We start from the raw sequence: 27,598 nt of genomic DNA, 5'->3' as shown, positions 1-27,598 counted from the left end.
GGCCACTTTGATCACCATCATCATCGAAAAAATGGCATATGTGCCGTACTAATCGCGGCCTTCTGTTTACTGATAAAAAAAGAAGTTGAAGATGCTCCTTAGCAGATAATTCGAGGCTTATACATCCGTGACGTTAGCACCATGCGAAGCAGGAATTGAAAGCAAAATTTGCGTAAGCGTTCATTTCTAGCTCGGGCCGAGCCAGTCTGTTGGTAGCATCAAGGTGCTCCAAGGTCCCTTGATTTGTAGAACTTTATCAAGCCCTGTACGTAGGTTGACGCCTCGTTCTGAGTGGTTGCATCTTTGTTTCTGTTGTCACTGAAAGAAATAGAGAGGGAAACGTACTGTGAAGCGCACACTGTCGTTTGCCGTTGACTAGCCAAAGTGACGGTACCCGATAAAATACGGCATACTCCATTTTCATTGCCGCCATTACTACGGCAAAAGTTAAACTGCCATTATAGTCACCAGATGTCACTGAGTTTCGGGAAGGGTCTATTGGTGAATAACGTAAATTATCAATCCTTTAGAATGACTCTAAAAGAAAGGTTAATATGTGTAACTATTTATTTATTTATTTATTGAAAGTACCCTCAGGGCCCGAAGGCATTACAGAGGGGGAGAGCACATACATGAAACAAAGATAGTAATATAGTAACAAGTCAACAATATTAAATATACAACAAACAAAGAATAATAATAATAATAATAGGTCATGGGTCACTGCTAAAATAGCTAGTGATGGAATTTCTAAACAAGTTAGTATCAGTTATAGTAGCAATCAAACCGGGGAGGTGGTTCCATTCCTCGGCTGTGCGGGGTAAAAAAGAAGATTGAAATGTTGTGGTAAACGAACTTGGAACTCCAACTTTATGCTGATGGTCAAGACGGGATGAAATGTAAAAGGGGGGAGTAATCATCCGATTGCGTAGGAGAGGGTTATGAAAATACATTTTATGAAATAGACATAGGCGTGAAATTTTACGTCGCAAGGAGAGAAGTGGTAAACATAAACTATTTTTCATTGATGTGACACTAGCAGTACGATGGTAGTTGGAAAGAATGAAACGGGCTGACCTATTCTGAATGGATTCCAATGCAGCGATTAGAGTATCGTGACCGGGATCCCAGATGGAGGCTGCATATTCTAATTTAGGCCTGATTAATGTTTTGTAGAGCATCAATTTTAGTGAAATAGGTGCCAATGAAAAGTTGCGTTTTAAGTAGCCCAACATGCAGTTAGCACGGGTAGTAACATACTGAATGTGGGGTTTCCATGAAAGGTTATTTGTTAAGTGAACACCAAGGTACTTGTACGTTGCCACTTGCTCCAAGAGGTTGCCATCTAGGTGGTAACAGGGACTGTTGTTAGGCTTGCGGGACACTCTCATCTGTTTACATTTACTAGTGTTTAGTTTCATTAGCCCTAATTCACACCAACGAGAGACAGAGTTAATATCAGACTGAAGTGTAGACAGGTCAGAATCGTGACAGATTTCACGGTAAATTACACAGTCATCGGCAAAGAGACAAACGGATGAAGACACATTAATGGGAAGATCGTTAATATAGATTAAAAATAGTAGTGGGCCTAAAACCGACCCTAGAGGAACTCCAGAATTCACAGACACAGGAGGAAAATTTTCGTTGTTAATTGTTACAAATTGTGAACGGTTATTTAGAAAAGACCGAATCCATGCGAGAACGTTAGGGTCAATGTTAAGTTTTGAAAGTTTTAACAGCAATAGCTCGTGACACACCTTATCGAATGCCTTGGCGAAATCTAAGAAAATGCAGTCCACCTGGGAGCCTCGGTCAAGAATAGAATGAATGTCATGAGTGAAGGATAGGAGCTGAGTATCACAAGATAATGATTTACGAAATACGTGCTGTGCTTAGGTGAAAAAATTATTCGACTCTAGGAAATGTACGAGTTGGGAAAAGATAACGTGTTCCAGAAGTTTACATGGTATGCTGGATAATGAAATGGGAGGATAATTGTTAGGGGAATACTCATCGCCACCTTTCGGAATTGGAACCACCTTCCCCACTCGCCAAATCACAAGGTAAAATACCATCTTGAAGCGACTATTCAAACAATTTTGAGAGAATAAGAGATGAGTATAGTTTAGTGTTTTTTTAAAACTTGGAATTAATTCCGTCCACTCCTGATGAGGATGATAACTTCAGTTCATCTATAATTTTTGCAATACCAGCAGGATCAACAAAGATAGAATCCATTGGCAGATAACAGGAACAGCTCATCGAAGGGTAAGTTATGTTGCGAATATCGGAGAAAGATTCCATAAATATACTATTTAAGACATTAGCACATTCGTCACTGGGCACGCTGTCACCACTAGAAGTTGTAAGAGAAATTGAAAAACGGTCCTTTTTGTTAACAGTATTCCAAAATTTAATGGGGTTATTTACCAACATGTCTGGAAGACTATGTGTGAAAAAGTGAGATTTAGCGCCTTCAATCGCTTTTATGTACACTTCTACAGAATTGTGATATGCGGCCCAGCGACGCTCACACTGGGAAAACTTGGCCGCACGGTACAAGCGCTTTTTTTTATTTGACAGTCTCTTCAGGGCTTTCGTGAACCAAGGTGACTGATTATTTTCAAGTATATTTCGGAGCGGCACGTATTTGTTGATAAAGAAGATTACCTTATCTTTATACAAATTCCAGTTTTCGTCAACCGAGCGCCCCGAAAAGTCTGTCAAATACTGGTCAAAGAAAACCGCAAGATCATTGTTGATCTGATCAAAATTCGCTCTACTGTAATCGCGTATTTTCTTTCGTTGGTCAGTCGGCCTAGATACCGACGTTTTGAAATGAAAATGTACCTCCTCTCCCTTCCTTACTTTATTAATGTTACCGCACTTGACATCTTTCTTCTCTTTTACTAGCTCTTCATTACAACCCCAGTTGTGAGTCAGCGCTCTTCCATCTTGTTGTGTGTTCCTTACCTTATTTGCGCTGTTTAGGTCAAAATGTCTAACCAACTCGCCCAGCAACTCATTTTTGTCTTTCCATCTCCTTTTTAAAGTCTTAGATGCGATACGGAAGGTCTTTTCCGTCACAGTGCAGTAACCGCTCATTCACACTGGAAGCGGATCTGCGTGCGCAGAGCGGTTGCGAACGCGGTTGTATAAAGATCCAGTACGATTGCACGCGCACTTGATGTCATCGAGTGCACGTGCAATTGCACTGGATCTTTATACAACCGCGTCCGCAACCGCTTTGCGAACGCGGATCCGCTTCCAGTGTGAATGAGCGGTAATACTGCATTGCTCGCGAAGTATCCTGTTGGCAGGGGAGGTAAGAAAATCTTACAATCAGATGGCGCTTCAGAAACAAAGATACCGCGGCCAAGCGTGGCCGTCGCTGCCGCCCCGTCGTCGCACATCCGTTCACCTCGGTGGCCGGAAGTCGAATCTGACGCCACGGCGGCTCCACGCTTCTGACTGACTGAAGGTGTGCCTAGTGATGCTTTGGCATCCCCACACGTAAACAATCTTAAGGCCACGGTCCCACTGAATGTGGCAGTTTAGGTACTTTTTGGCAGATTACTCGTCTCCTTTTAAATACTGTTTTGTGGGACTGATGTCATTCGAAAGGCAATGCAATCCTCTTTCATTTGATATTATGTATGTTGGTTTTTACTGTTCATGCGCGTTTGTAGCGTTGCGAATATGATGGCGCGGACCCTCACTTGCTCCGCTAGTTCATGTTTTATGAACGATCCTTTAAAGGTAGCACGGTTCCAATATAGCAGTTTTGTTAAGATGATGTTGGAGCAGAATGTAACGATACACTTTTTTGGTATTTGCACTACTTTGTTTTTTTCATCCCTCCAAATATCGCCCTAAAATTGACATTTTTCAGCACAAATATGTTTTTAATGACAAGCGCTAGGGAAATGAAATTAGCTACAGATGTAGTGCTTATAATTGGTAATATGCACAAAAAACTTTAATGTTGTGTAATTTTTTTTTTTTGTTTAGATATGTTATATCCAACGTAGCACTTTTTTGTGCTTTGAGTCATGGTACTTCAAATGCCGCTGAAGAAATAATTAAACTATGATAAAATATTTTATAACATTTAGAGCTACAATGGTTGCCCAAGAGGTGGACGATGGCTTTTTTTCGTTTTCAAAGTCATAACGCTCCAGGAGCCCTTCAAACTTACCTGTTTTTGACGCATATCTTTTTTGGACATCCAACAGATTTATTGGCATCTAATAACATTTATTGGTTGGAATAGATATACATTGCGATGTATTACATTTTCACAATGATCTTGCTTTGGTCTCTTAATAGGTGTAGAGCTTAGCTAATTAAAAAAAAATTAAAACCTGTTTGGGTGTTTTGTTGCGCTACCTGGCGGATGGCAGACAAACTGCTGATTTCTAGCGTTCGAAAAATTTCCGAGGGCGGCGTTGGCGTCTGTATCATCATAAATCTCCGTGTCTTTTTACCTTCACATTTAAAAAATATATTGGAAGATTTACTATCGATAAATGAATGGTTTAAGTACTGGGTCAGGTAAATAAATCTAAGACAAATAATTACACACACGTAGCGTGATATAATGTGTTCATTATTCGATATGATTGAAATCAATAAACAATAAAGACGAAGAGGAAAATAATACACCCGAGTTCACTTCATGCGGGAGAAAAAAAAGTGCGATCGAAGCAACCTGTTCTTTCTACCATTCGGCAAGCTTTTCAGCATTTATACCCATTAGTGACAGTTAATCGGTATACCACTACCGGCCGCTGTGGCGATGACATCTGTCATCAGCCCCGCTGGCACTGTACCGCACGAACATGCCTCCTCAACAATTCTACGCACCTCCCAACCTGTGGTAATACCAACCGCAGTATCCCATGACTCGGGTTCAAGCCTTGCCCAAACAAGTGCCATACCTCCGAGAAAACGGCGCGCTGATGAATATCAAGAGCCACCTGCTCAAACTATGGAACATCAGCAGTCCATCACCGATGAGGAGACACCTTTCACTGAGGTGATTTACAAGAAGACTCGCAAGGCTGGCATTCCGGTGTTGTTCAAACTCAATGATCCATCCCAGTCGTTCTGGAAGGTCAACCCTAATAAGTTGGCGCAAGAAATCGTCGCAACATCCCAAGAGAAAGTCCTGTCTCAACGAATTGACAAAAATGGAGGACTAACTGTCACTGTGGCGTCCGCCGAAGCAGCGAATAATTTGCTAAAACTAAACGCCCTCGCGGGAATCAAGGTGGATGTCGTTGTACCACAGTCGTACTCGAAAAATCTGGGGAAAATCTGGGGTGTGCCACTTGACTACAGTGATGATCAACTCGGTGAATACCTACGAGACGACGGAGTCATTTCTGCACAACGACAAATGAAGTACACTCGACGGGAAGATGGTCCCGTAACAAAACATCCACTGACAACAGTAATCCTTAAATTTCGTGAAGACCTACAACTACCTGCACGAATCAAACTAGGATTCCACAGCTTCCCCGTGCAAGAACACTGCGAGGCACCAACTCAATGTTACAACTGCCAACGATATGGCCACCTGGCTCGCGACTGCCGCAGCTCCCGTCGCTGCAAGATCTGCGCAGGTCCTCATCACCACAAAGAATGCCCGACACCACGTGAACCGCAATGCGCAAACTGCGGCTCGCGCCATGTATCAACCTATGCAGGCTGTATACGAAAACAGGCGGCGCATGCTGCTAAGAAAAATGAGCTTTTTTATGGCAAACCTACTCCACGGAAAGCTCCAGCTCCTAATCCGGATGTTATTAAGGCAAGTGACAAAATGACCACGCAAAATCAAACATCACGGCCTACCTTTTCCGACGTTCTGCAAGGAATTCCAAGCGGCAGCAACACAACACTAACAGAAAACAAGACAAGACAAGGAAGTTCCCACGTCATACCACCAAACCCAAAAGCAACTGCAGATACCGAAGAGGAAGTACCTTCCCATCTGGATAATCGACGCCGCACTAGTTCTAGAACCGCGCATCACATTGAGTCTGCCCATCCAGATCAAGAAAGCAGTGCAAAAGGCATCCTTCACATGTTCCTACCTCTCATGATGGAAGTCATAAAAGAAATCATCAAAGAATACCCGAAAATCGGTTCCAAATCATCCATCAAAGCTCTGTTGGCCATGGAGTCACTTCTCAACGGCATTCAATGACTCATCTAACTGAGGTATACGCCACTTCCTTTTTATTACAATGGAATGCACGTCACCTAATGCCAAAACGCAGCGATTTCAAGGATTTTGTCAGTCGCTACAAATTCTCGGTTTTAGCTATCTGTGAAGGCCACGTATCCGAACAATTTCGCCTGCCTGATTACGTGCTATATCCCTCAAACGCTCAGCTCCGTTCCTCAAGAGTAATGTTAGGTATAAGATCCGATCTTTCATCAGTAGAAATTGTAAGTGACATTGATAGTTCTGGAGAATTTGTTGCTTGTAAGGTACGCATTCGTGGCCTGGTACTTAATATTGTTTGCGTATATATACCACCAGGAAGCCCAACAGACTTACAACGCCTAGAAGATCTCATTGCTTCTTTGGATGCACCTTACATACTGTGTGGAGACTTCAATGCACATAGTCCAACCTGGGGCAGCTCTCATACATCAAAGAGAGGATCAATGTTAGACTCAATACTCATTTCAAACAACCTTTGCGTTCTAAACGACGGATCTCAGACATTCCTTAAAGGAGACGGATACACTAGTTGTTTAGACTTGACCATCTGCTCTGCAGGCTTGGTAGCTCAGGCCAATTGGTATACCGACTGCGACACCAGGGGAAGCGATCATCTACCTATCTATATAAGTCACACAAAATTACATCCATTTGTGAAACATAGACATACAGTTTTAACTGACTGGTCCAAGTTCCGTGCACTGAACGCTGACTCAATGACAAATTTGAAGACACTAGATGATTTCGTTTCTGGGATAAAAATTAACCTTGAGAAATCATCACAAACGTTAAAAGTCCCTCAAGGACATCTAGGGGTAGATCCTGAGTACCAGAAATTGCGTGCTCAACGCCGACGGGCGGAACGAAAAGCTCGAAGGAGCGGAATACTTGAAGATCAAATGAAAGCCCGACGAATTCAGACGAAAACAAAACACGAGCTCGAATATTTGGGAGAACGCCGATGGAAGAGTCTTTGGGATTCAATATTACCGAACACCCCGAAAATACAAGCATGGCGCATAGTTCGCTCATTAAAATCGCCGGTGTTACAACGCCAACCATTGCGCGCGCTGGCACTTCATCGAGGTGTTAGCGATATGAATATAGCCGAAGAATTTTGCAGAGCAGTGACGCAACACGTTTCTACAGCCATAGCAAACACGGATCAGAAAACCCCATCCCCGCGGCTATCAACAGCTCACAACCATATCATGAATTTGCCATTTAACAAAAGTGAACTGAAATGGGCATTGAGAAAGCTCAGGCGAAAAAGTGCCCCAGGACCAGATGGTATCACTCCGGCTGCACTAACGAATATTGGGAAGCACGCAATGTCCTTTTTACTGGATATGTATAACCAATGCTGGGCTAGTGGTTGTATACCCCTTGCCTGGAAAGAAGCAATTTTAGTGCCTGTTTTAAAACCTGGAAAATCCCCTCTAAGCATCTCATCTTTTCGTCCAGTGAGCCTCACCAGCGTGCTGATGAAGACGATGGAACATATGGTCTTACAGCGACTAAATTGGTGGTTAGATTCCAGTGGAATATTGCCGTTCCAAATGACCGGTTTTAGGCGGAATATGTCAGCTATGGATTCTGTACTCGATCTCGTGACCTGTGTAGAACACGAACGCAGCATTCACAAAATCACAGTAGCAGTGTTTCTAGACATTCAGCGGGCATTTGACACTGTTAGCCACTGCCATGTTATCGGACAGCTTCAGCGACTAGAAGTAGGTGACCACCTAGTGAACTGGATGAGTGATTTCCTCCATGATCGATCGGTGTACGCACGGACGCCCAATGGTTTTACATCAAAGCACTATGTTTCACAAGGAGTTCCTCAAGGAAGCGTATTAAGTCCCACATTATTTAACCTTGTATTGACAGAACTTCCTGGTCTATTACCAGATAATGTATCAATTTCCATGTATGCTGATGACATATCTATTTGGTCATCAGATGCTAATCCCAGTGCAATTCAGACTCGTCTCCAAACTTCACTTTTAATAATTGAACAATTTCTCATTGAACGAGGTATGTCGATTTCTACTGAGAAATCTGCGGTCCTTCCATTTACACGACGAAGACTCAATAACCTTGAACTCACGCTTGGAGGGAAACCTTTGCCTTTGGTGAAGGCTCATCGTTTCCTAGGGGTGTACATTGACCGGAACCTGTCTTGGACAGCTCATGTAAAATATTTAGAAAGAAAAATTACGCCATACATCAATATCTTACGCTGCTGCTCTGGAACCAGATGGGGTGGCTCTTCGAAAGCACTTTTAACTCTCCACGGAGCACTCGTTACACAGTCCCTTTCGTATTCACTTCCAGCATTATGTGGGCTCTCCCGGACTCTTGAAGCGCGACTCAAACATCTGATAGCCCGCAGCCTCCGAATCTGCTTGGGAGTACCAAGAGCCGCAGCAAGCTCCTTGGTGGTTGCAGAAGCTCACGCCCTCACAATACCGATTCTACGTGAACGGGAAACTCTCCGACATTTCATTCGCCTTCTTACACGACATCATGATCACCCACTCGTTGCAACTATCCGCCGTAGGACATTTTCCAGTGTACATAAGGTAATAATGGCTAATGCAGATATAGTTCCCGCAAACTTCGCACTCCCATTTGAACCTCCAGCTGCGCTTTGGACATTTTACTCTGCAAATATTTCTACATCAGTACCTGGAGTTGTGAAAAAATCGACTTTAAACCAAACCACGCTGAAGCAAATGACACTTCCAATGCTTTCTGAAGCCCCGGATGACGTTACTGCGGTCTACACGGATGGGTCAACAAGCGATTTATCATCTACAGCAGCATTTATAATTCCATCTTTAAATATAGAAAAAAGCTTCTTACTTTCACACAAGACAAGCTCAACTAACACAGAACTATTTGCTATTTTGCAAGCGGTTCTCTACTTTACTCAGAAAACAAGTATTACCAGTTGGACTCTCTACACGGATTCAATGAGCGCACTGAACATGATAAAATACATATCACCAACAAGTTCATCTATTGCCATTAATATTTGTTTCCACCTCTCGAGAGCTATTGAAACTGAACATAAAATTCATTTTCAATGGATCCCTGCACATTGTGCCATTCAAGGAAATGAAGCGGCCGATCGGGCAGCCAAAAATGCCCACAATATAAATACCAAGACTGCAATTACTTTCACGAAAGGCGACATATTAAACCTGCTCAGAAGGACATCAAGGAAAATATCCGAGGCTACTGGTTATAAACACGCTCCTCAAAACTCCCACCTCGAACGGATTGACCCTAACTTAAAATTTTGGATGCCAAGACACATTTCAAGAGCTTCTGAAACATTGATACACAGACTTCGATTAGGTGTTCCTTTTGGACAACACTTCCTACATCGAATACGACAAGTTACCTCCCCTTTGTGCACCACATGTGACGAAATAGACGACGCAGAACACGTACTAATCAAATGCCGAAGGTACACAGATGAACGAGACCATCTTCGAGAACGAATGTCTACTATCGATAACCGCCCATTGTCCCTCACAACACTCCTTGGTCCATGGAACACACGAAGGACCCAACAAACTGTGATCGGGTATCTTGTAGATTATCTGGAGGACACAAAATTAAGTGAGAACTATTGACAACAACAAATTTCATATAGTGTACGCTCCTGGCATGCCGTCACTGTGCTGCGGCCTATTTTTGGAAGGGACAGGGCACCGTTCTAGAGGCTGCCGGTCCGAGGACAAGGTGGATACCTCCTCATAGTGAGGACGGTTGCTTAGTCCAAGGACGGTGCCTCCCACCAGGGATGGTCGGACGTACTGTGACGTCGGGTTTTCGATATTGTAAATATGTAAATGATTATTTTATTGCATATATATATGCATGTATGTGCGTGTACGTGTATGTATGCGTGTATGTGTGTATGTATATATATATATATGTATAAATGTGTATATATGTATATATATGTATGTATGTGTATGTATGTATGTACATAATCTTTTTTTTTGTAAAATTTATATGCTGCTTGTAATTTCAATCAATGGCCTGGAGTAGCCGGCGCTGGTTCTGCAGCTGCTAAAATCTCCACTTTGAACGTTTTGTTTTAATAAAGATCTATTCTCTCTCTCACTTCATGCCTAGAGTCACTAAATGAGCTTTAAAGTATCGGCGCTCTGTTCCCCAAAATTGTTTTGGGCGCCGCCATTTTGGGTCTTGTTCAGAAAAAACGCAACCGCCGAACGTCATGATCCAAAAGTACGACTTCCTCAGCATTAGGTGCGGTGCTAGGAAGCTGATGCAATATTGTAATGCTCTGTCGCCGGTTGTTAAAACATTTGTGGTGGACGGAAAAGCGTTTCCTGTGATTTTAGATAAAGCTTCAGGTAACTGGCAACCATGAGTTTAAGCCGCAATATGGCCAAGTGTCGTTACTCTGAACCGTAGCTAATTTACTGGCACAAGCGGGAACAATGAGGAAGAGGCAGGTGTCAAAAGGTAGTGGCTTGTGGAATCCAGGGGGCTTACGTCATGGCCCCTCCAGGTATTACAAGCCTCTTGAACAAGAGCACGAATAGTGTTATTAAATAAGCTACGCGCCAAAGTAGCGACAGTTGGCCATATTGTGGCTTAAAATTATGGTTGCCAGTTATTTGAAGCCTTATCTGAAATCACAAGAAACGCTTTTCCGTCCTCTACTTTAAACACTCTGCGACAAAGCAAAGCAACATTACATGAGCTTCCTAACACCGAATCTAATGCTGAGGATGTCGCACTTTTGAACCATGACGATCGGCAGTTGCGCCTGCTCTGCACAAGCACCAGAATGGTGGTGTTCACAACACTGTCGGGGAAGAGAGTGCCGATACTCTAAGCGTAGCTAATTTATTTGCTCTAGTTCTCGCGAAACTCCTTTTCCTTGACTGAAACTGAATGTAAATATGAATAATACACCATTATTATAGCTTATTTAGTTATAACCAACTACACACAATAAGAGGAGGGAGAGGCCTGGTAGGAGAAACGCGGGTATTATGTGCGACCGTTCTAACCGTCTCAAAAGAGAGAACGCGCGAGCTTGCGCTGGTTTAAAAAAAGGCATACAAAGAAAAGAGGCGGCACGCTGTGCTCTTTGTTATTATGCGTCTAACTGCAAATTGTTGTGTGTATGTTTACACAGCCGGAAGTTAGTGCGCCTTACTGCGCGTCTGACTCTCAGCTGTAGATGAGCAATTTAGCCAGTGCGGTACAACCGCAAACCTGGGGTCCTTAACGTGCACCACGCAGTAGTGATACACGACCGCACGCCGGTACGATGCTCTTCCAGATCGAAACGGGCAGGGGCGGGGTGGGTTCTGCAGCGCGAGCTTTCGCTCCAAGTGCTCCGAGCTGGTGTGTGCTAGACCATGCACTCGGCCACCGACCCCCCCCCCCCCCCCCCCTTTGTGGGTCTGATTTATATAGAGGTATAAGTATTTGAAGATCGACGATGGACGTCGATCGTCTCGAGGTAATGTAACGTAATAACATTATTTAAATAATAAACTTGTTGAAGGACTGAACGACTCAATTTTTCAATTCTTGGATTGTAATATGGCGGTAGCCTATTGTACTTACTGTTGATGAAGAGCCATATGAGGTGACGAGGTATTGATTAAATGATGAGGCTCTATAAGGACGAAGACATTAGTGGGTGTCGAACCACAACGTAAAGTGCCAGACATGTTTCAAGTATTGTGTACCCAAAGACCTTCTTCATCCGCAACAGAATATGGTAGAATCAATGAGGATGCTGCTTTACAGCTGTACGTGGAACAGGAAAACTGCACTGTGCAGAAGTGCGGCTTATTCGTTAATAGGAGGGCCGGATTTCTAGCAGCATTCCCTGATTGTCTACTTGGAACAAATGGCCTCGTTGACGTAAAGTCTCCCCGTGCCAAAAGATTCTTGAAGCGTACTTAAACCACAAAGGAGTATGAGGCCAAAAATAAGAAAAAGGAGCCTGGTGTGAAAGGTCCAAATCACCCACCATAGCTTCTACTATGAAATACAAGGGCAGTTACACAATACACCAAGAGAGTTTTGTGTTTTAATTATATTTACACTCAAGGGCATTGATATCCAACGTATGCAGAGAGATGACACCTTCTGGTCAACCAACATAGAGCCTTTTCTACTCAAGTTTTACATGGAAGGCCCGACTTCCGCTGAAATTCCTTACGTAGACGAGTTTTCCGACCGAATAAACTGCCATTACTCCCGATCTGGGAGTCTCTGGATCTTTGTTCGTAAGCCATAGTATCATGAGATCGAGGGGTGTGCCTCTTCGTCCGCCGAATATTGCTTCGGCGGGTGTTTTTACCGTGTAAGATGAGACCGTCGCGTGCTGCTGGAACAACAACCTGGCGATTCTTCACTGAACTGCTTCTAAGCTTCAAAATGTTTTTTTGTTGTTGTTGTTGTTTCGCACACCATCTGTTCTGCATGCCTGTTAGTTGTAGGATGGTATGGTGCACTAATGTGATGCCTGATGCCGGTTTTTTTTCTTCAACAACTTGTTTATTTTGTTTGAAGCAAGATTTGGCGCGTTATCAGAAAAAAGTATTTTCGGTAGGGCAAAAGTAGGTAAAAAAGACCGTAGAACGTCAATGACGTGTTTGGAAGTCGTGGCAGGCATCGTGTAAACTTCCAGCCACTTAGAGTACGCATCGTTCATGACTCCGCAGATGCGGATACGTTTCGCCACCCACAGATTGAATAGTGGATCGTTTTCAGTTACTGTTCATGATGGCGTTGGACTCAAGGAAGACTTCGAGTCTTTCCACAAAGTTAGCCCAGGTGCCAGGACTTTTTTCGAAAGCGGTAAGTGTTCGAAACGTCAACTACGTCGGTAGCCACGTGTTGTACTTGACACTGGACACTTACCATTCGCTGAGAAGAAACTTGCTTGTTCGTCTGCCACGAGTTGTCCGATATCAGGTCATCACCGCAACACCATCTCCCGACAAAAACGCATGTCCATAGTTAGCAATCACGTGAACCTATAAATTCCCGAACGCTCATAACTTGCCGTCGCTAAACGCCGTTCGTTCATAGCGTCATCATTGCAAATAAACGTCTTCTTATTTCTTCTGATGGTTTTCATCATATTCCTTCTAAGCTGTACTTACAACATTATGTGTGTCGGTACTTCCGAAAATATTGCAACGGTGTTTGCTTGCTGGGAACCGCCCCCCCCCCCCCCCCCCCCCCCCATTAATGCAACAACCTTTACAAGATCTTCCGGACCCCGTGAAACACAATATTTCGTGACGTTATTTTATACCCTTGTTACACGGGCACACTTAACTGCAGTTACGCTAAGCCACAGTTAGCGCACAATATTTGCGGACAACATTCTGCGGCTATGCAGTCAAGGCTATGGGCGAACGTGCGCGTGAGCATCTTGAGCACCCATCAAAGCAGTGCGCGCGCGCTCTTCACTTCTTCTGAAATAGCTGTCCGAGAGTATAGTGTGGTATCTGTGGTGCCGCGCAACAGCAGTTAAGCCGAGTTAACCGCGGTTAAGTGTGCCCGTGTAACAGGGGTATTAGTCGTCATTAAAATGGTGAGGTAAGTACCGTAAATCGCGAAGCAGTTTACTTGACGTCCGCTTCCACTGGTGTCTTGGAAGATTGAGTCTACTGAGTGTGCATTCCTGCAGAAGAAATTTTCATTGATAGGATATTAACACGTCAATCAACATTTGATTCCTTCTTGGTAAGATTTATTGCGAAAGCCCGTTACAACCGCCCAACCGCATCTCCCTATATCAGAGAACAATTTATACCCAGCCTGACATTCTCGCATACATCCGTTTGCTGGGCCACGCTACTTGAGCTAGCTGAGCACAACTGGCAGCGGCGCGAGCAAGTCCACGAGGGGAACGTGATGGTGCTCGAGCCATCCCATTGTGAACCAATGTTTCGGCCGCCCCACCAAAAGCGCGCGTGTGTATGAAGGCACTCTACGCCCCACGGGTGCGTGTCGCCATCTATTGGTTGAACTAACGCCTTGTTCAAGATGGCTGCCGTGGGACCGCAGCCTTAAATGTGTCTGCCGAAATTTTTTTTTTTTTTTTTTGAATGAAGGGTTGAAGGAGTTTGGAATGTTTAAAGGATCCCGTAATATATCAGAGCTGAACGAGTATATAATTTTGCAAACTCTGGACATAGTAATGCTGAGCACCATTTTCTGCATGTGACCCCAGAAAGTCTGCCTTGTCATCCCCAAACAAAACCTGCTGAATAGCAAAACGAACCATGGTCAAGAGGAAAATCAAACTCTGAAGCTATTGGTGTTGCTTAATCTCTCACCACACAAACTGGCAGTCCAATGGACGATTTGTAAAAAAGTGCGCGCCACCTATTGCGCAACGCCGGAAATTCGGGTGCGAGGCTAAACGTGGTTGGAAAACCACTCGTGCTGCATGGTTTTGGTTTGCCTTGGAGCTCGTGCACGCAAGCTGTCCTCCGTGCTTCCTCTTCTCCATTTCCCGGTGCTTCACCGGGAAATGGAGATTCCCGGTGCTTCACAATCTTCGTGTGGCTGAAGATTGTCGGCACGAAGTCGGGGTGTTTCTGGAAGGTTGACGGCCACCCTAGAATTCAATTTCAAATTATAATCGAGCGAAATTTTCAGGAGCGTACAAAATCGACGTACCCGTGGCAAAATGCGCGCTGCAGATCCGGCAGTGCTAAAGCCCCTTGATAAAGGTGTTTTCACAAGTACCGCCAACCATTGTTATGGAAATGCGCAAGACACGTGCCACGAGCGGGTGCTCCGCCGCCATTCGCTTCCAAGGGCCGCTCATTTCAGTGCTGCGCCGCCATTTGCTTCCAAGGGCCGCTCGAGACCTGGGCCACGTGCGCTCGCGCATTTGGCGCTACTTGCAAAGACAAACGAAAACATATCGAGGGGCTTTAGGCAGTGCTCGTTCGGCTGCCATGGTGAGCCGTCTGCGTTCCTTCTCCTCACGGCAGCTACCCAAGCATCTCTCTTCGCAGGATACAGCCTGGCCGACGGAAATCTAAAAAACTTGGCGTTATCTTTGCCGTAGAAATAATTCGTGCAACCAAGCGCAACACAGTGGGCTGGCATCGCGACAAACAAATCGAACCCTCTTTCGCGCCTGTTGCCGCCTAGGAATAGCCGTCACGCCCATTTGTTTTCCAACCGAGCAGGGGGCGCTGGCAACAACACACTCCGCTCGCGCATGCGCAGCAGCTTTTTTGCAAATCGTCAATTGCAAAGCTAGGTTACAGTGTGCAAATTAAGAACGCGTCAAATGATCCCACGAAGTGCAATATTGTTTGCACAATGGCAATGAAGTAGACACTGCCACACTAACATCCCAGACAACACTTGGACGTCCCTAGGATGTCCTCAGGACAACCTTTAAGGGGCATTATGATGTCCCGAGGATGTCCTCAAATAATTTTGGAAACATCCTTAAAACGTCCTATTGTCCGGCCTCAGGACATCCTCAGAACGTCTTAGGAGGGCAGCCAAGGATGTTTTCTAGTACATTTTTAGGACCATGCACTGCAGGTGCAGCTGCTCACTGAGCTGTTAGGATGCTTTCATTTTTATTGTTTCTAGGTTTTCTCCAACTGGATTTTGAACCTAAAGATGCCTGCAAGAGCTGCCTGCAGTAAAAAGTGCATTGTTGTGGACTATTCTAAAGTGAAATTCACACACTAATTCTAGATTACTAGTCAGTGAGAGGCTGAGAACATAGGGCAAGGCAAAGGAGGAAGAAAGCTGGCGGAATGCTGAAGAGTAGAGAAGAAAACCTCTCCCCTCAAGCATCCTGTCGGCTTTCTCCTCTGCCTTTTCCTTGCACTATGTTCTTAGCCTGTAACTATGAGCATGATCGTGCCATTCATTATTGCAAACAAAGGTAACTGTTCAAGAAATACTTTATTCTCGAGCAAATGTTATACATGACTTCTTTCAATGTCTGCATCAGACGTGCAGTCTGGCTTCGCATCTTAGCCAGCACTAGTCCGAATAGCCAGCGGGATCTACAAAAAGAAATCAATTGCATAAGCCTAAATAATAAAAACAGGTAATGTGAGAAACTTACCATCATGTCGAACACCTACGGCCTTTGACTGCAGCTTTTTCAGTTTCTCTCCAGCGTGGCGCAGCCATACTTTGATGATGGTCTCCACGTTAGCTTTGTTTGCGCACTCAAGATTTGATTTCACTGCTCCTAAAACATTGATTTGTGGTGACAGTCACAGCAGAAAGCTAAGATTGTCTATAAAAAAATCACAATTAATGTTCGCGCGAGGAGGATACCCTTGCTACCGAGTTTACTTTCGCACAGTTGGAAAGCTCGAAGCATTCGTTTACGCGCCGGCATCTTTCCCGCCGAAATTGCCGTTCATTGCTTTCCGCCATTTTGAAGAAGATATTTAAAAACACACTAACCTTTGTCACTGCCTTGCATTGCTGCCATCGTCAGTTCGGATGGAACAGCGCGGATATACAGACTCGCAGCGCTGACCAAAAACTCAGTGAGATATTTCTTCTTCCTCAAATCGTCATCATCTTCTCCTTCGCCGTTAATGAGAACATTTTAAATTTTTAAACACAAGAAACCAAATAGCCTAAAAACATTAATAATCAATCAATCAATCAATCAATCAGTCATTTTATTTTTCTTTCACAGGAAAGAAGGTAGCTGGGGCAAAAAGCTGCAACATGTGCAGCTTGACGAGGCCCCAGCTCCAAGACAGCAGCGCGCGTACACGGCTTTGCTCAAAAATCAAATGAAAACATTCTTCAAGTTCAGAAGAAGTAAATAATAAATAAGTAAATGACAACTAAATATAAATAAAACTAAGAGAATTAAAAAAATAAAGTTAAAAAGTATTTCTTTAGAAAATAAATTACAATTAAAAAATTAAACTTAAAAATATTTATTTTAATTTTTTAAGCTTTATTTCCTTTTAGTTATCATTTATTTATATATATATTTATTTATTTATTATTTATTAATGTTTATTGGCTATTTGGTTTCTGGTGTTTACAAATTTAAAATGTTCTCATTAACGGTGAAGGAGGAGAAGATGACGATGTGAGGAAGAATAAATATATCACTGAATTGTTAATCAAAGCTGCGAGTCTTTTTCCTTCTTGTGTGCCTGTGAGTGTGACTGTATCCGCGCTGTTCCATCCAAGCATGAATTACCAACCAGCCCAAGCATTTACATTATCAGGCTATCATCAACCTCGACGCTATTTCTGTTTCTGTCCGGTCTTGGCTTAGCTTGCTTGAGTTTCTCAGATGGGTGGATAATTGCCATAAAGGTACACCTTGTAGTAGGCGGTAGCTTGCGCCACCTAGATTGAATGTTGCCAATAGATATGAATTTCGAAATACTGCGCAAATACAAAACTAATAATAGTTGCAGTGCGTCCTGGTTTTATTAAAGAATTGTTTTATCAAAACTGTAGTTAAAATATGTCCTAAACTTACGCAACTACATGTAATAATTTGTATGTGAAATTTAGTTGAGCAGTGAACGTGAACTGTGTATACTACCGCCATTTCATTCATTTATTTTTTTAAACGCAATCAAATTAAGGACGTATATTATACCTCTAACTTCGTATCCTTCATCCTCAATAAGTCCTCGGAAGGACGTTTCTAGGATGATCCAGCGACTGACGTTCTCAGGATGTCCTGAGGACGTCTTGAAAACCGTGAGGATGTTTGTACCTTTCGAGGACATCCTGAGGATGTCGGGTGTTGTCTGGGATAGTCCATGAAGCATCTCCTAATATCAGCCCTTATTGTTTGGAAAAATAGCCAACAGCCCACATCCGCTTCAACAGCTATACTACGTGCCTGTCCACTAAATCCCCCGTTACTTATCACTTTATCCGTGTTATAACTTTTGCCGTGTTCTGGACAAATATAAAATATATCCTAAAGCTAACTATCCACAAGAGGCGCAAGCTCTGCTGGCCACATGTGGCCAGCAGAGCTTGTTTAAAAAAAAGGTTCTGCAGAACCTCTTTTGAAAGCAAACTCGCTCACTAATGGCCAAAAATAGCTTCAAATCATGAAAAACAGCAATATATCTAAGTAATAAAATCGAACTCCTAACTATTTTACATATAAAAATGCCTAAAGCCTCAAGGTGTTAAATAACTGGTGTCACGTGATGCCATCGCTGGCTAATTTTTGAAGTCACGGCAAGTGTATAAAAAGGCCGGGGTATGGTGGCTATAAGGGGAGGTGTGCCGAACAGAACATCAATAACATGCCACTTGTTCATGACGCCGATAGCACCGGTACCCTGCGCCTGGTGCCATCGGGCGGCGTAGAATGGCACCACGGGTAGAATTGCGTCCTGCATGAGCACGCGTAGTCCGAAACGCTCCCGTGCCTCGCGCACTGGCGCACAACACTTCAGACGCTTCACGCCACGCCCTTTCGAGCAAAAATGCACCGGTATCTAGAGTGCCTTCATACACACGCGCGCTTTTGCTTGAGTGGTGACATCTCAGCCATTTTCCCGCCCAATCGTTTCTTCATGCATTTTGAAGCGCGCCTAATCTGGTGTCACTCAGCTCGAGCGCACAGCTTTGGCTAATGCATAGACGCCATTTTACCGCCCAAGTCAAGCACCGAGTGCGCGAGAGCGTCACGCGCTGGCACATTCAGGGCAACAATGGATGTCTTCACCCTTAAACAGACAGACATGTAGGCACCCTACCGGTATCCTGGCTATAGCGCCACTTTTTTTGTCATAAAGCGGCGGCACGTGGAACTACCCAAGAATGCGGAGCGCTCGGCACACCTCCCCTTATTAGCGATATGCGCGACCAAAAGCGTCGCTGCGGTCAGCTTTCCACGATTCGCCAAACCATGGGCATATGAGGATTGTCAAATTGTCAACTTTGACGGTGTTAGTTTCGGATTGCGATGGCTCCTAGCTTCCACTGTGCTTTTTAAACACACCACCGAACTCGTCGTCGCGCCTGATGGTAAGTAGCCAGGATAACAACTTGTGACATCACGGCGAGGCAAATCCCAGTCATCACGTCACGGAGGGAAACCATAAGAGGGCGCCACCGAAACATCTCGGCGCTAATACAAGCGTGGCGTTCAACAGGTTGGATCTCCCGTCTCGTGCGTGACCAGGTTACTGGCGCTTGTTCGCTATTCGTAATGCAGTCGACATAATTCTAGACAGAGTAGGCTAAGTAGCAACCGACAACCGAAATATATACGCTTAAATTTCCAAGGTACTGCGACTGTCCGGCAAATTTGAGCAGAACTCGTTGGAGTTCAAGCAAAGATTCAATTGGTACTCCAAAAGCTTGGTCTTCGCGAAAAGAAAAGAATACTCAAAGCATCCTCACTGCTAGCTCCATATCGCTGAAGAAGTAGCAATCGCTTCCGGTTTTAATGCGCTTGAACATCGTACCGGCGTGCGGCCCTATATAATACTGCTTGATGCACATTAAAGACGCCAGGCTACCAGTCATGCTCCACTGACTAGATTTCTCAGCTTAAACGTAAACCATGTTCGCCTTGCTACGGGTTGAAGCTGAGCAGGCTGGTTCATATTTATTGGAATTAGCAGCTGAACATAAAGGAATAAAAACACAGAACACATTACACATCCACAACGCTGGACTAGCAACCATTTAATACCACTTCTTCCTCCTTCTCAGTTGGCTACCAGAATGAAGGTGCCTTTTTTTCTTTTTTCCTTCTTCATCTTCCTTTTTAAAATTGTGCTCTTGTGGATCTTCGCAAAAAAGGTTATTTCTTTGGGATGCAGTGCGATGAAGGGGGAAGTGTGGATGTATAATTTTGATGTGTTATTATTCACCTATCTTCAGCTGGTAATTCCGATAAACATGTTCGCCTTACCTTAACGCCAGATTAACCTTACACTTTCCAAACACGAACGCTTAAGTTGTTTTGTGTTTTTATTTTCCAACAGCTTGCTGCTTCAGAAAATTTCAAAGGCTGCTGCATCCCAACAGCAAACGGCAGTGGGCTCAAAAAAATTAGAAGCTTGCGAACGTCGTGGAGTAATTCCAGGAGTCAAGAAAACGGTGGGTGGCGAAGGGAGGCATTTTTGATACCCTTAAGGCCACGGTCCCACTGAATGTGGCAGTTTAGGTACTTTTTGGCAGATCATTACTCACCTCCTTTTAAATACTGTTTTGTGGGATTGATGTCATTCGAAATGCAATGCAATCCTCTTTCATTTGATATTATGTATGTTGGTTTTTACTGTTCATGCGCGTTTGTAGCGTTGCGAATATGATGGCGCGGACCCTCACTTGCTCCGCTAGTTCATGTTTTATGAACGATCCATTAAAGATAGCACGGTTCCAATATAGCAGTTTTGTGAAGATGATGTTGGAGCAGAATGTAACGATACACTTTTTTGATATTCGCACTATGTTTTTTTTTCATCCCTCCAAATATTTTTGCTGTAAAATTAACATTTTACAGCAAAAAATATGTTTTTAGTGACAAGCGCTAGGGTAATGAAATTAGCTACAGATGTAGTGCTTATAATTGGTAATATGCAAAAAAAATTTAATGTTGTGTAAAAATTTTTTGTTTAGATATTTTATATCAAACGTAGCACTTTTTTGTGCTTCGAGTCATGGTACTTCAAAAGCCGCTGAGGAAATAATTAAACTATGATCAAATATTTTATAACATTTAGAGCAACATTTAGAGCCCAAGAGGTGTACGATGGCTTTTTTTTATTATCAAAGTCATAACGCTCCAGGAGCACTTCAAACTTACCTGTTTTTGACGCATATCTTTTTTGGACATCGAACAGATTTATTGGCATCTAATAACATTTATTGGTTGGAATAGATATACATTGCGATGTATTACATTTTCATAATGATGTTGCTTTGGTTTCTTAATAGGTGTAGAGCTTGGTTAATTTTAAAAACTGTTTGTGCTACCTGGCGGATGCTAGACAAACTGCTGATTTCTAATGTTCAAAAAATTTCCGAGGGCGGCGTTGGCGTCTGTATCATCATCAATCTCCGTGTCTTTTTACGTTCACATTGAACAAAAATATATTGAAAGATTTACTATGAATAAATGAATGGTTGAAGTACTGGGTCAGGTTAATAAATCTAAGACAAATAATTACAGAAGCGTAGCGTAATATAATGTGTTCATTATTCGATATGGTTGAAATCAATAAACAATAAAGACGAAGAGGAAAAGAATACACCCGAGTTCACTTCATGCCTAGAGTCAATAAAGGTGTATCCACACGACGGACCAAATTGCTGTTTCGGTCCGCGAGCCGCGCATCACGTGATCTTACGTCACCGGTTTTCGAGGTCCGCCGGCGGTCCGCGGCCCGCGCTTCTGAGAAATGCCAAGCGACTTTTCTCGCCCGGACCTTGGCGGCGGACCGCGGTGTTTTTAGTATAATCGAAGCGCTAAGTCTGGCAACAAGCTGACTTTTGTTGTTTCGAATGGAATCCAAATCCAAAGTCGTTTTCTTGTGGCGCCAACTGTTGAAGACGAAGAAGAACAACCTTTTGTTGTGCGACGATGACGGCATGGTGCGACGATGCAACTTTTTACTTCATCGCGCTCGTGGAGCAATTCACGCTTTATGGGACGATAGTTGCATGCCCTTTTTGGGTTCACTTAAGTCCTCCTCGTCCTCAATGGTCAACACCAGGCCCACCGCGGCCAAACGTCTCTTTCGTTCAACCTCCATCTGGGCTCCTTAGAAATAGCCTCAAAGCAGCTCGCTGCATGCGTTTCGCGGAGCTGTGAGGTCGAGGGTTAGACCGGCCCGTTCACTCTGTCGTCTGCTCTTTTGGTCCGCCGTGTGGATGCTCATTGCAGCCGGGCGGCCCGCGGGCCGCGCATCACCTGATCAATCGGTACGCGGCCCGGGCCGTCGTGTGGATACACCTTAAAGGTGTATCCGCACGACGGACCAAATTGCTGTTTTGGTCCGCGGGCCGCGCATCACGTGATCTTACGTCACCCTTTTTCGAGGTCCGCCGGCGGTCCGAGGCCCGCGCTGGTGTGAAATGGCAAGCGACTTTTCTCGCCCGGACCTTGGCGGCGGACCGCGGCGTTTTTAGTATAATTGAAGTGCTGAGTCTGGCAACAAGCTGACTTTTGTTATTTGAATTGGAATCCAAATCCAGAGTCGTGTTCCCTTGGCGCCAACTGTTGAAGACGAAGAAGACGAACATTTTGTTGTGCGACGATGGCGGCATGGTGCGACGATGCAACGTTTTACTTCATCGCGCTCGTGGAGCAATTCCCCGCTCTATGGGACAATTAGCCCCGTGAGCGACCGACAGCGTCGCTGTGGTCGGCCTTCCGCGATTGGCCGAACGCTGACTATGACGTCGGAAAGGGGATTTATCATCGGCGGAAATAAGAGGAATGAAAGAACTTTAATTTTGACGGTGTTGGCAGTGTTCTTTGAGAGCGCAATGATTCCAAGCTTTCACCATGCTATTTACAAACACCATCGAACTTGTTGTTTACAAGGTAATGACGTCACAAGGGGGAACCATAGGAGGGCGCCACCAAAACATCTCGCCGCTAATAGATACATGCCCTTTTCGGTTCACTTAAGTCCTCCTCGTCCTCAATAGTTAACGCCAGGGCCACCGCGGCCAAAACTCTCTTTCGTTCAACCTCCATCTAGGCTCCTTACAAATAGCCTCAGAGCAGCTCGTTGCATGTGTTCGGCGGAGCTGTGAGGTCGAGGGTTAGACCGGCCCGTCCACTCTGTCGTCTGCTCTTTTGGTCCGCCGTGTGGATGCTCATTGCAGCCGGGTGGCCCGCGGGCCGCTCATCACGTGATCAATCGGTCCGCGGCCCGGTCCGTCGTGTGGATACACTTTAAATGAGCTTTAAAGAATCGGCACTCCGTTCCCCAATATTGTTTTGGACGCCGCCATTTTGGGTCTTGTTCAGAGCAAGCGCAACTGCCGATCGTCATGATCCAAAAGTACGACTTCCTCAGCATTAGATGCGATGCTAGGAAGCTGATGCACTATTGCAATGCTCTGTCGCGGGTTGTTTAAACATTTGTGGGGGACGGAAAAGCGTTTCCTGTGATTTTAGATAAAGCTTCAGATAACTGGCAACCATGATTTTAAGCCACAATATGGCCAAGTGTCGCTACTCTGAACCGTAGCTAATTTACTGGCACAAGCGGGAACAATGAGGAAGAGGCAGATGTCAAAAGGTAGTGGCTTGTGGAATCCGCGGGGCTTACTTCATGGCCCCTACAGGTAATACAAGGCTCTTGAACAAGAGCACGTATAGAGTCGTTAAATATGCTACGCTTCAGACTAGCGACACATGGCCATATTGTGGCTTAAAATCATGGTTGCCAGTTATTTGAAGCTTTATCTGAAATCACAAGAAACGCTTTTCCGTCCTCCACTTTAAACAGTTTGCAATCGACAGAGCAAAGCAACATTACAGGAGCTTCCTAGTCTAATGCTGAGGATGCCGCACTTTTGAATCATGACGATCGGCAGTTGCGCCTGCTCTGCACAAGCACCAAAATGGCGGAGTTCACAACACTGTCGGGGAAGAGAGTGCCAATACTCTAAGCGCTGCTAATTTATTTGCTCTAGTTCCCGCGAAACTCCTTTTCCCTGACTGAAACTGAAAGTAAATATGAATAATAGACCATTATTATAGCTTATTTAGTTATTACCAACTACACATAATGAGAGGAGGATGCGGCCGGGTAGGAGAAACGCGGGTTTTATGTGCGACCGTTCTTACCGTCTCAAAAGAGAGAACGCGCGAGCTTGCGCTGGTCTAAAGAAGAACATCCAAAGAAAAGAGGCGGCACGCTGTGCTCTTTGTTATTATGCGTCTAATTGCAAATTGTTGTGTGTATATTTATACAGCCGGCAGTTAGTCTGCCTTAGTGGACGTCTGGTGTCTCAGCTGTAGATGAGCAATTTAGCCAGTACGGTACAACCGCAAACCTGGGGTCCTTAACGTGCACCACGCAGTAGTGATACACGACCGCACGCCGGTACGATGCTCTTCCAGATCGAAACGGGCAGGGGCGGGGTGGGTTCTGCAGCGCGAGCTTTCGCTCCACGTGCTCCAAGCTGGTGTGCGCTAGACCCATGCACTCGTCCACCGACCCCCCCCCCCTCCCTTGTGCGCCTAATTTATATGCAGGTATAAGTATTTGAAGATCGGCGATGGACGTCGATCGTCTCGAGGTAATGTAACGTAATAACATTATATAAATGTTATAAGGACTGAACGACTCAATTTTTCAATTCCTGGATTGTATTATGGCGGTAGCCTATTGTAGTTACTGTTGATGAAGAGCAATATGAGGTGACGAGGTAATGATTAAATGATGAGGCTCTATAAGGACGACGACATTAGTGGGTGTCGAACCACAACGTAAAGTGCCAGACTTGTTTCAAGTATCGTGCACCCAAAGACTTTCCTCACCAGCAACAGAATACGGTAGAATAAATGAGGATGCTGCTTTACAACTGTACTTGGAACAGGAAAACTGCACTGTGCAGAAGTGCGGCTTATTCGTTAATATGAGGGACGGATTTCTAGCAGCATTCCCTGACTGACTACTTGGAACAAGTGGCCTCGTTGACGTAAAGTGTCCCCGTTCTTAAAAGATTCTTGAAGCGTACTTAAACCACAAAAGAGTATGAAGCGAAAAATAAGAAAAAGGAGCCTGGTGTGAAAGGTCCAAATCACCACCATAGCTTCTACTATCGAATACAAGGGCAGTTACACAATAGAGTTTTTGTGTTTACAAGGGCAGTTACACAAAGAGAGTTTTTGTGATTTAGTTATATTTACACTCAAGGGCATTGATACCCAACGTATTCAGAGGGATGACACCTTCTGGTCAACCAACATAGAGCCTTTCCTACTCAAGTTTTACATGGAAGGCCCGACTTCCGCTCAAATTCCTCACGTAGGCGAGTTGTCGGACCGAATAAACTGCCATTATTCCCGATCTGGGAATCTCTTGAGTGGTGTGGCTCTTCGTTTGCCGAATATTGCTTCGGCGGGTGTTTTTACCGTGTAAGATGAGACCGTCGCGTGCTGATGGAACAAGAACCTGGCGATTCTTCACTGAACTGCTCCTTCCGTAAGCTTCAAAAGGGCTTTTTTTCGTTGCGCACACCATCTGTTCTGCTTGCCCGTTAGTTGCAGGATGCTATGGTGCACTAATATATGATGCCTGATGCCGTTTTTTTTTTCTTCAAAGACTTGTTTATTTCATTTAAAAGAAGATTTGGCGCGTTTTCAGAGAAAAATATTTTCGGTAGGGCAAAAGTAGGTAAAAGAGACCGTAGAACGTCAATGACTTGTTTGGACGTCGTCGCAAGCATCGTGTAAACTTCCAGCCACTTAGAGTGCGCATCAACCATGACTCCGCAGATGCGGATAGGTTTCGCCACCCACCGACTGAATAGTGGATCGTTTTCAGTTGCTGTTCATGATGCCGTTGGACTCAAGGAAGACTTCGAGTCTTTCCAGAAAGTTAGCCCAGGTGCCTGGACTTTTGTCGAAAGCGGTAGGTGTTCGAAACGTCGACAACGTCGGTAGCCACTTGTTGTGCTTGACAGTGGACACTTACCATTCGCTGAGAAGAAACTTGCTTGTTCGTCTGTTACGAGTCGTCCGATATCAGGTCATCACCGCAACACCGTCTTCCGACAAAACTGGTCTTCATTGTCCGCATGCCCATACTTAGCAATCACGTGAACTTATAAATTCCCGAACGCTCATAACTTGCCGTCGCTAAACGCCGTTCATTCATAGCGTCTTCGTTGCAAATAAACGTCTTCCTATTTCTTTTGATGGTTTTCATCATATTCCTCATAAGTTGTACTTACAACATTATGTATGTGGGTACTTCCGAAAATATTGCAACGGCGCTTGTTTTCTGGGAGCTATAATGTAACAACCCTTTCAACATCTTCCGGACCCCGTGAAACACAATATTTCGTGACGTCATTTTAGTCGTCATTAAAATGGTGAGGTAAGTACCGTAAATCGCGAAGCAGTTTACTTGACGTCCGCTTCCACTGGTGTCTTGGAAGATTGAGTCTACTGAGCGTGCATTCCTGCAGAAGAAATTTTCATTGATAGGGTATTAACAGGTCAATCAACATTTGATTCCTTCTTGGTAAGATTTATTGCGAAAGCCCGTTACAACCGCCCAACCGCGTCTCCCTATATGAGAGAACAATTTATACCCAGCCTGACATTCTCGCAGACATCCGTTCGCTGGGCCACGCTACTTGAGCTAGCTGAGCACAGCTGGCAGCGGCGCGAGCAAGGCCACCAGGGGAACGTGATGGTGCTTGAGCCATCTCACTGTGAACCAATGTTTCGGCCACCCCACTAGAGTGCCTTAGGGTGCCTCAATGTCCTTCTGTTTAGGGTGATGCCACCCTTTGTAGTACCCGATGCCGACAGCACGCGCTCACAGGCAAAATACAAAGAAATCGCAGGAAACAAAATGTCGCCGTAGCACAGTCAGCGCCACGAGCACGTGCAGGGACACGCTCTTTCACGCGCTTCAGAACAAAAAATAAAAATAAGCGTTCGAAACAAAATGGCCAGATGTCATCACCCCAAGCAAAGCGCACATGAAGGCACCCTAGAGTGCCTTCATACACACGCGCACCTTTGCTTGAGTGGTGACATCTCAGCCATTTTTCCGCTCAATTGTTTTTCATGCCTTTTGAAGTGCGCGCAATCCGGTGTCACTCAGCTCGAGCGCGTAGCTTTGGCTAATGCATAGACGCCATCTTACCGCCCGAAAAAAATTGGGTTGTGTGTATGTTTATACAGCCTAGAACTTGGTCTGCCTCACAGGGGCGACGAGTCTCCCAGCTGTAGATGAGAAATTTAGCCAGTGCAGTACAACCGCTAGCCTGGGGTCTTTAACGTGCATCACGCAGTAGTGATACACGACCGCACGCCGGTACGATGCTCATCCAGATCGAAACGGGCAGGGGTGGGGCTCGAACCCAGGATCCCTGGGTTCTGCAGCGCGAGCTTGTCATGCACCGAGTGCGCGATAGTGTCACGCGCTGGCACATTCAGTGCAACAATGGATGTCTTCACCCTGAGACAGACAGACATGCAGGCACCCTACACCCCACGGGTGCGTGTCGCCATCTATTGGTTGAACTAACGCCTTGTTCAAGATGGCTCCCGTGGGACCGCGGCTTTTTAAATTACCCCACAAGCAAGCACAGCGACTGGAGCCCCAGCTCTCT

The 27,598-nt window shown here is 44.7% G+C and overlaps 1 protein-coding gene and 1 pseudogene across 1 annotated transcript; one reads left to right on the top strand and one right to left on the bottom strand.

The window, feature by feature from the left end:
- Positions 1–4,902: 4,902 nt before the first annotated feature.
- Positions 4,903–6,217, top strand: LOC115323160. The gene has a single exon (XM_029983515.4). It carries the CDS (start codon positions 4,994–4,996, stop codon positions 6,215–6,217), a length of 1,224 nt encoding a protein of 407 aa, XP_029839375.4. The 5' UTR covers positions 4,903–4,993.
- Positions 6,218–7,319: 1,102 nt separating this feature from the next.
- Positions 7,320–7,913, bottom strand: LOC115311179 (annotated as a pseudogene).
- Positions 7,914–27,598: the final 19,685 nt, after the last annotated feature.

The sequence above is a fragment of the Ixodes scapularis genome, unplaced genomic scaffold (assembly GCF_016920785.2).
Source record: "Ixodes scapularis isolate PalLabHiFi unplaced genomic scaffold, ASM1692078v2 PGA_scaffold3__209_contigs__length_174095766, whole genome shotgun sequence".
NCBI lineage: Eukaryota > Metazoa > Arthropoda > Arachnida > Ixodida > Ixodidae > Ixodes > Ixodes scapularis.
This window is presented reverse-complemented; position numbering and strand designations above follow the sequence as displayed.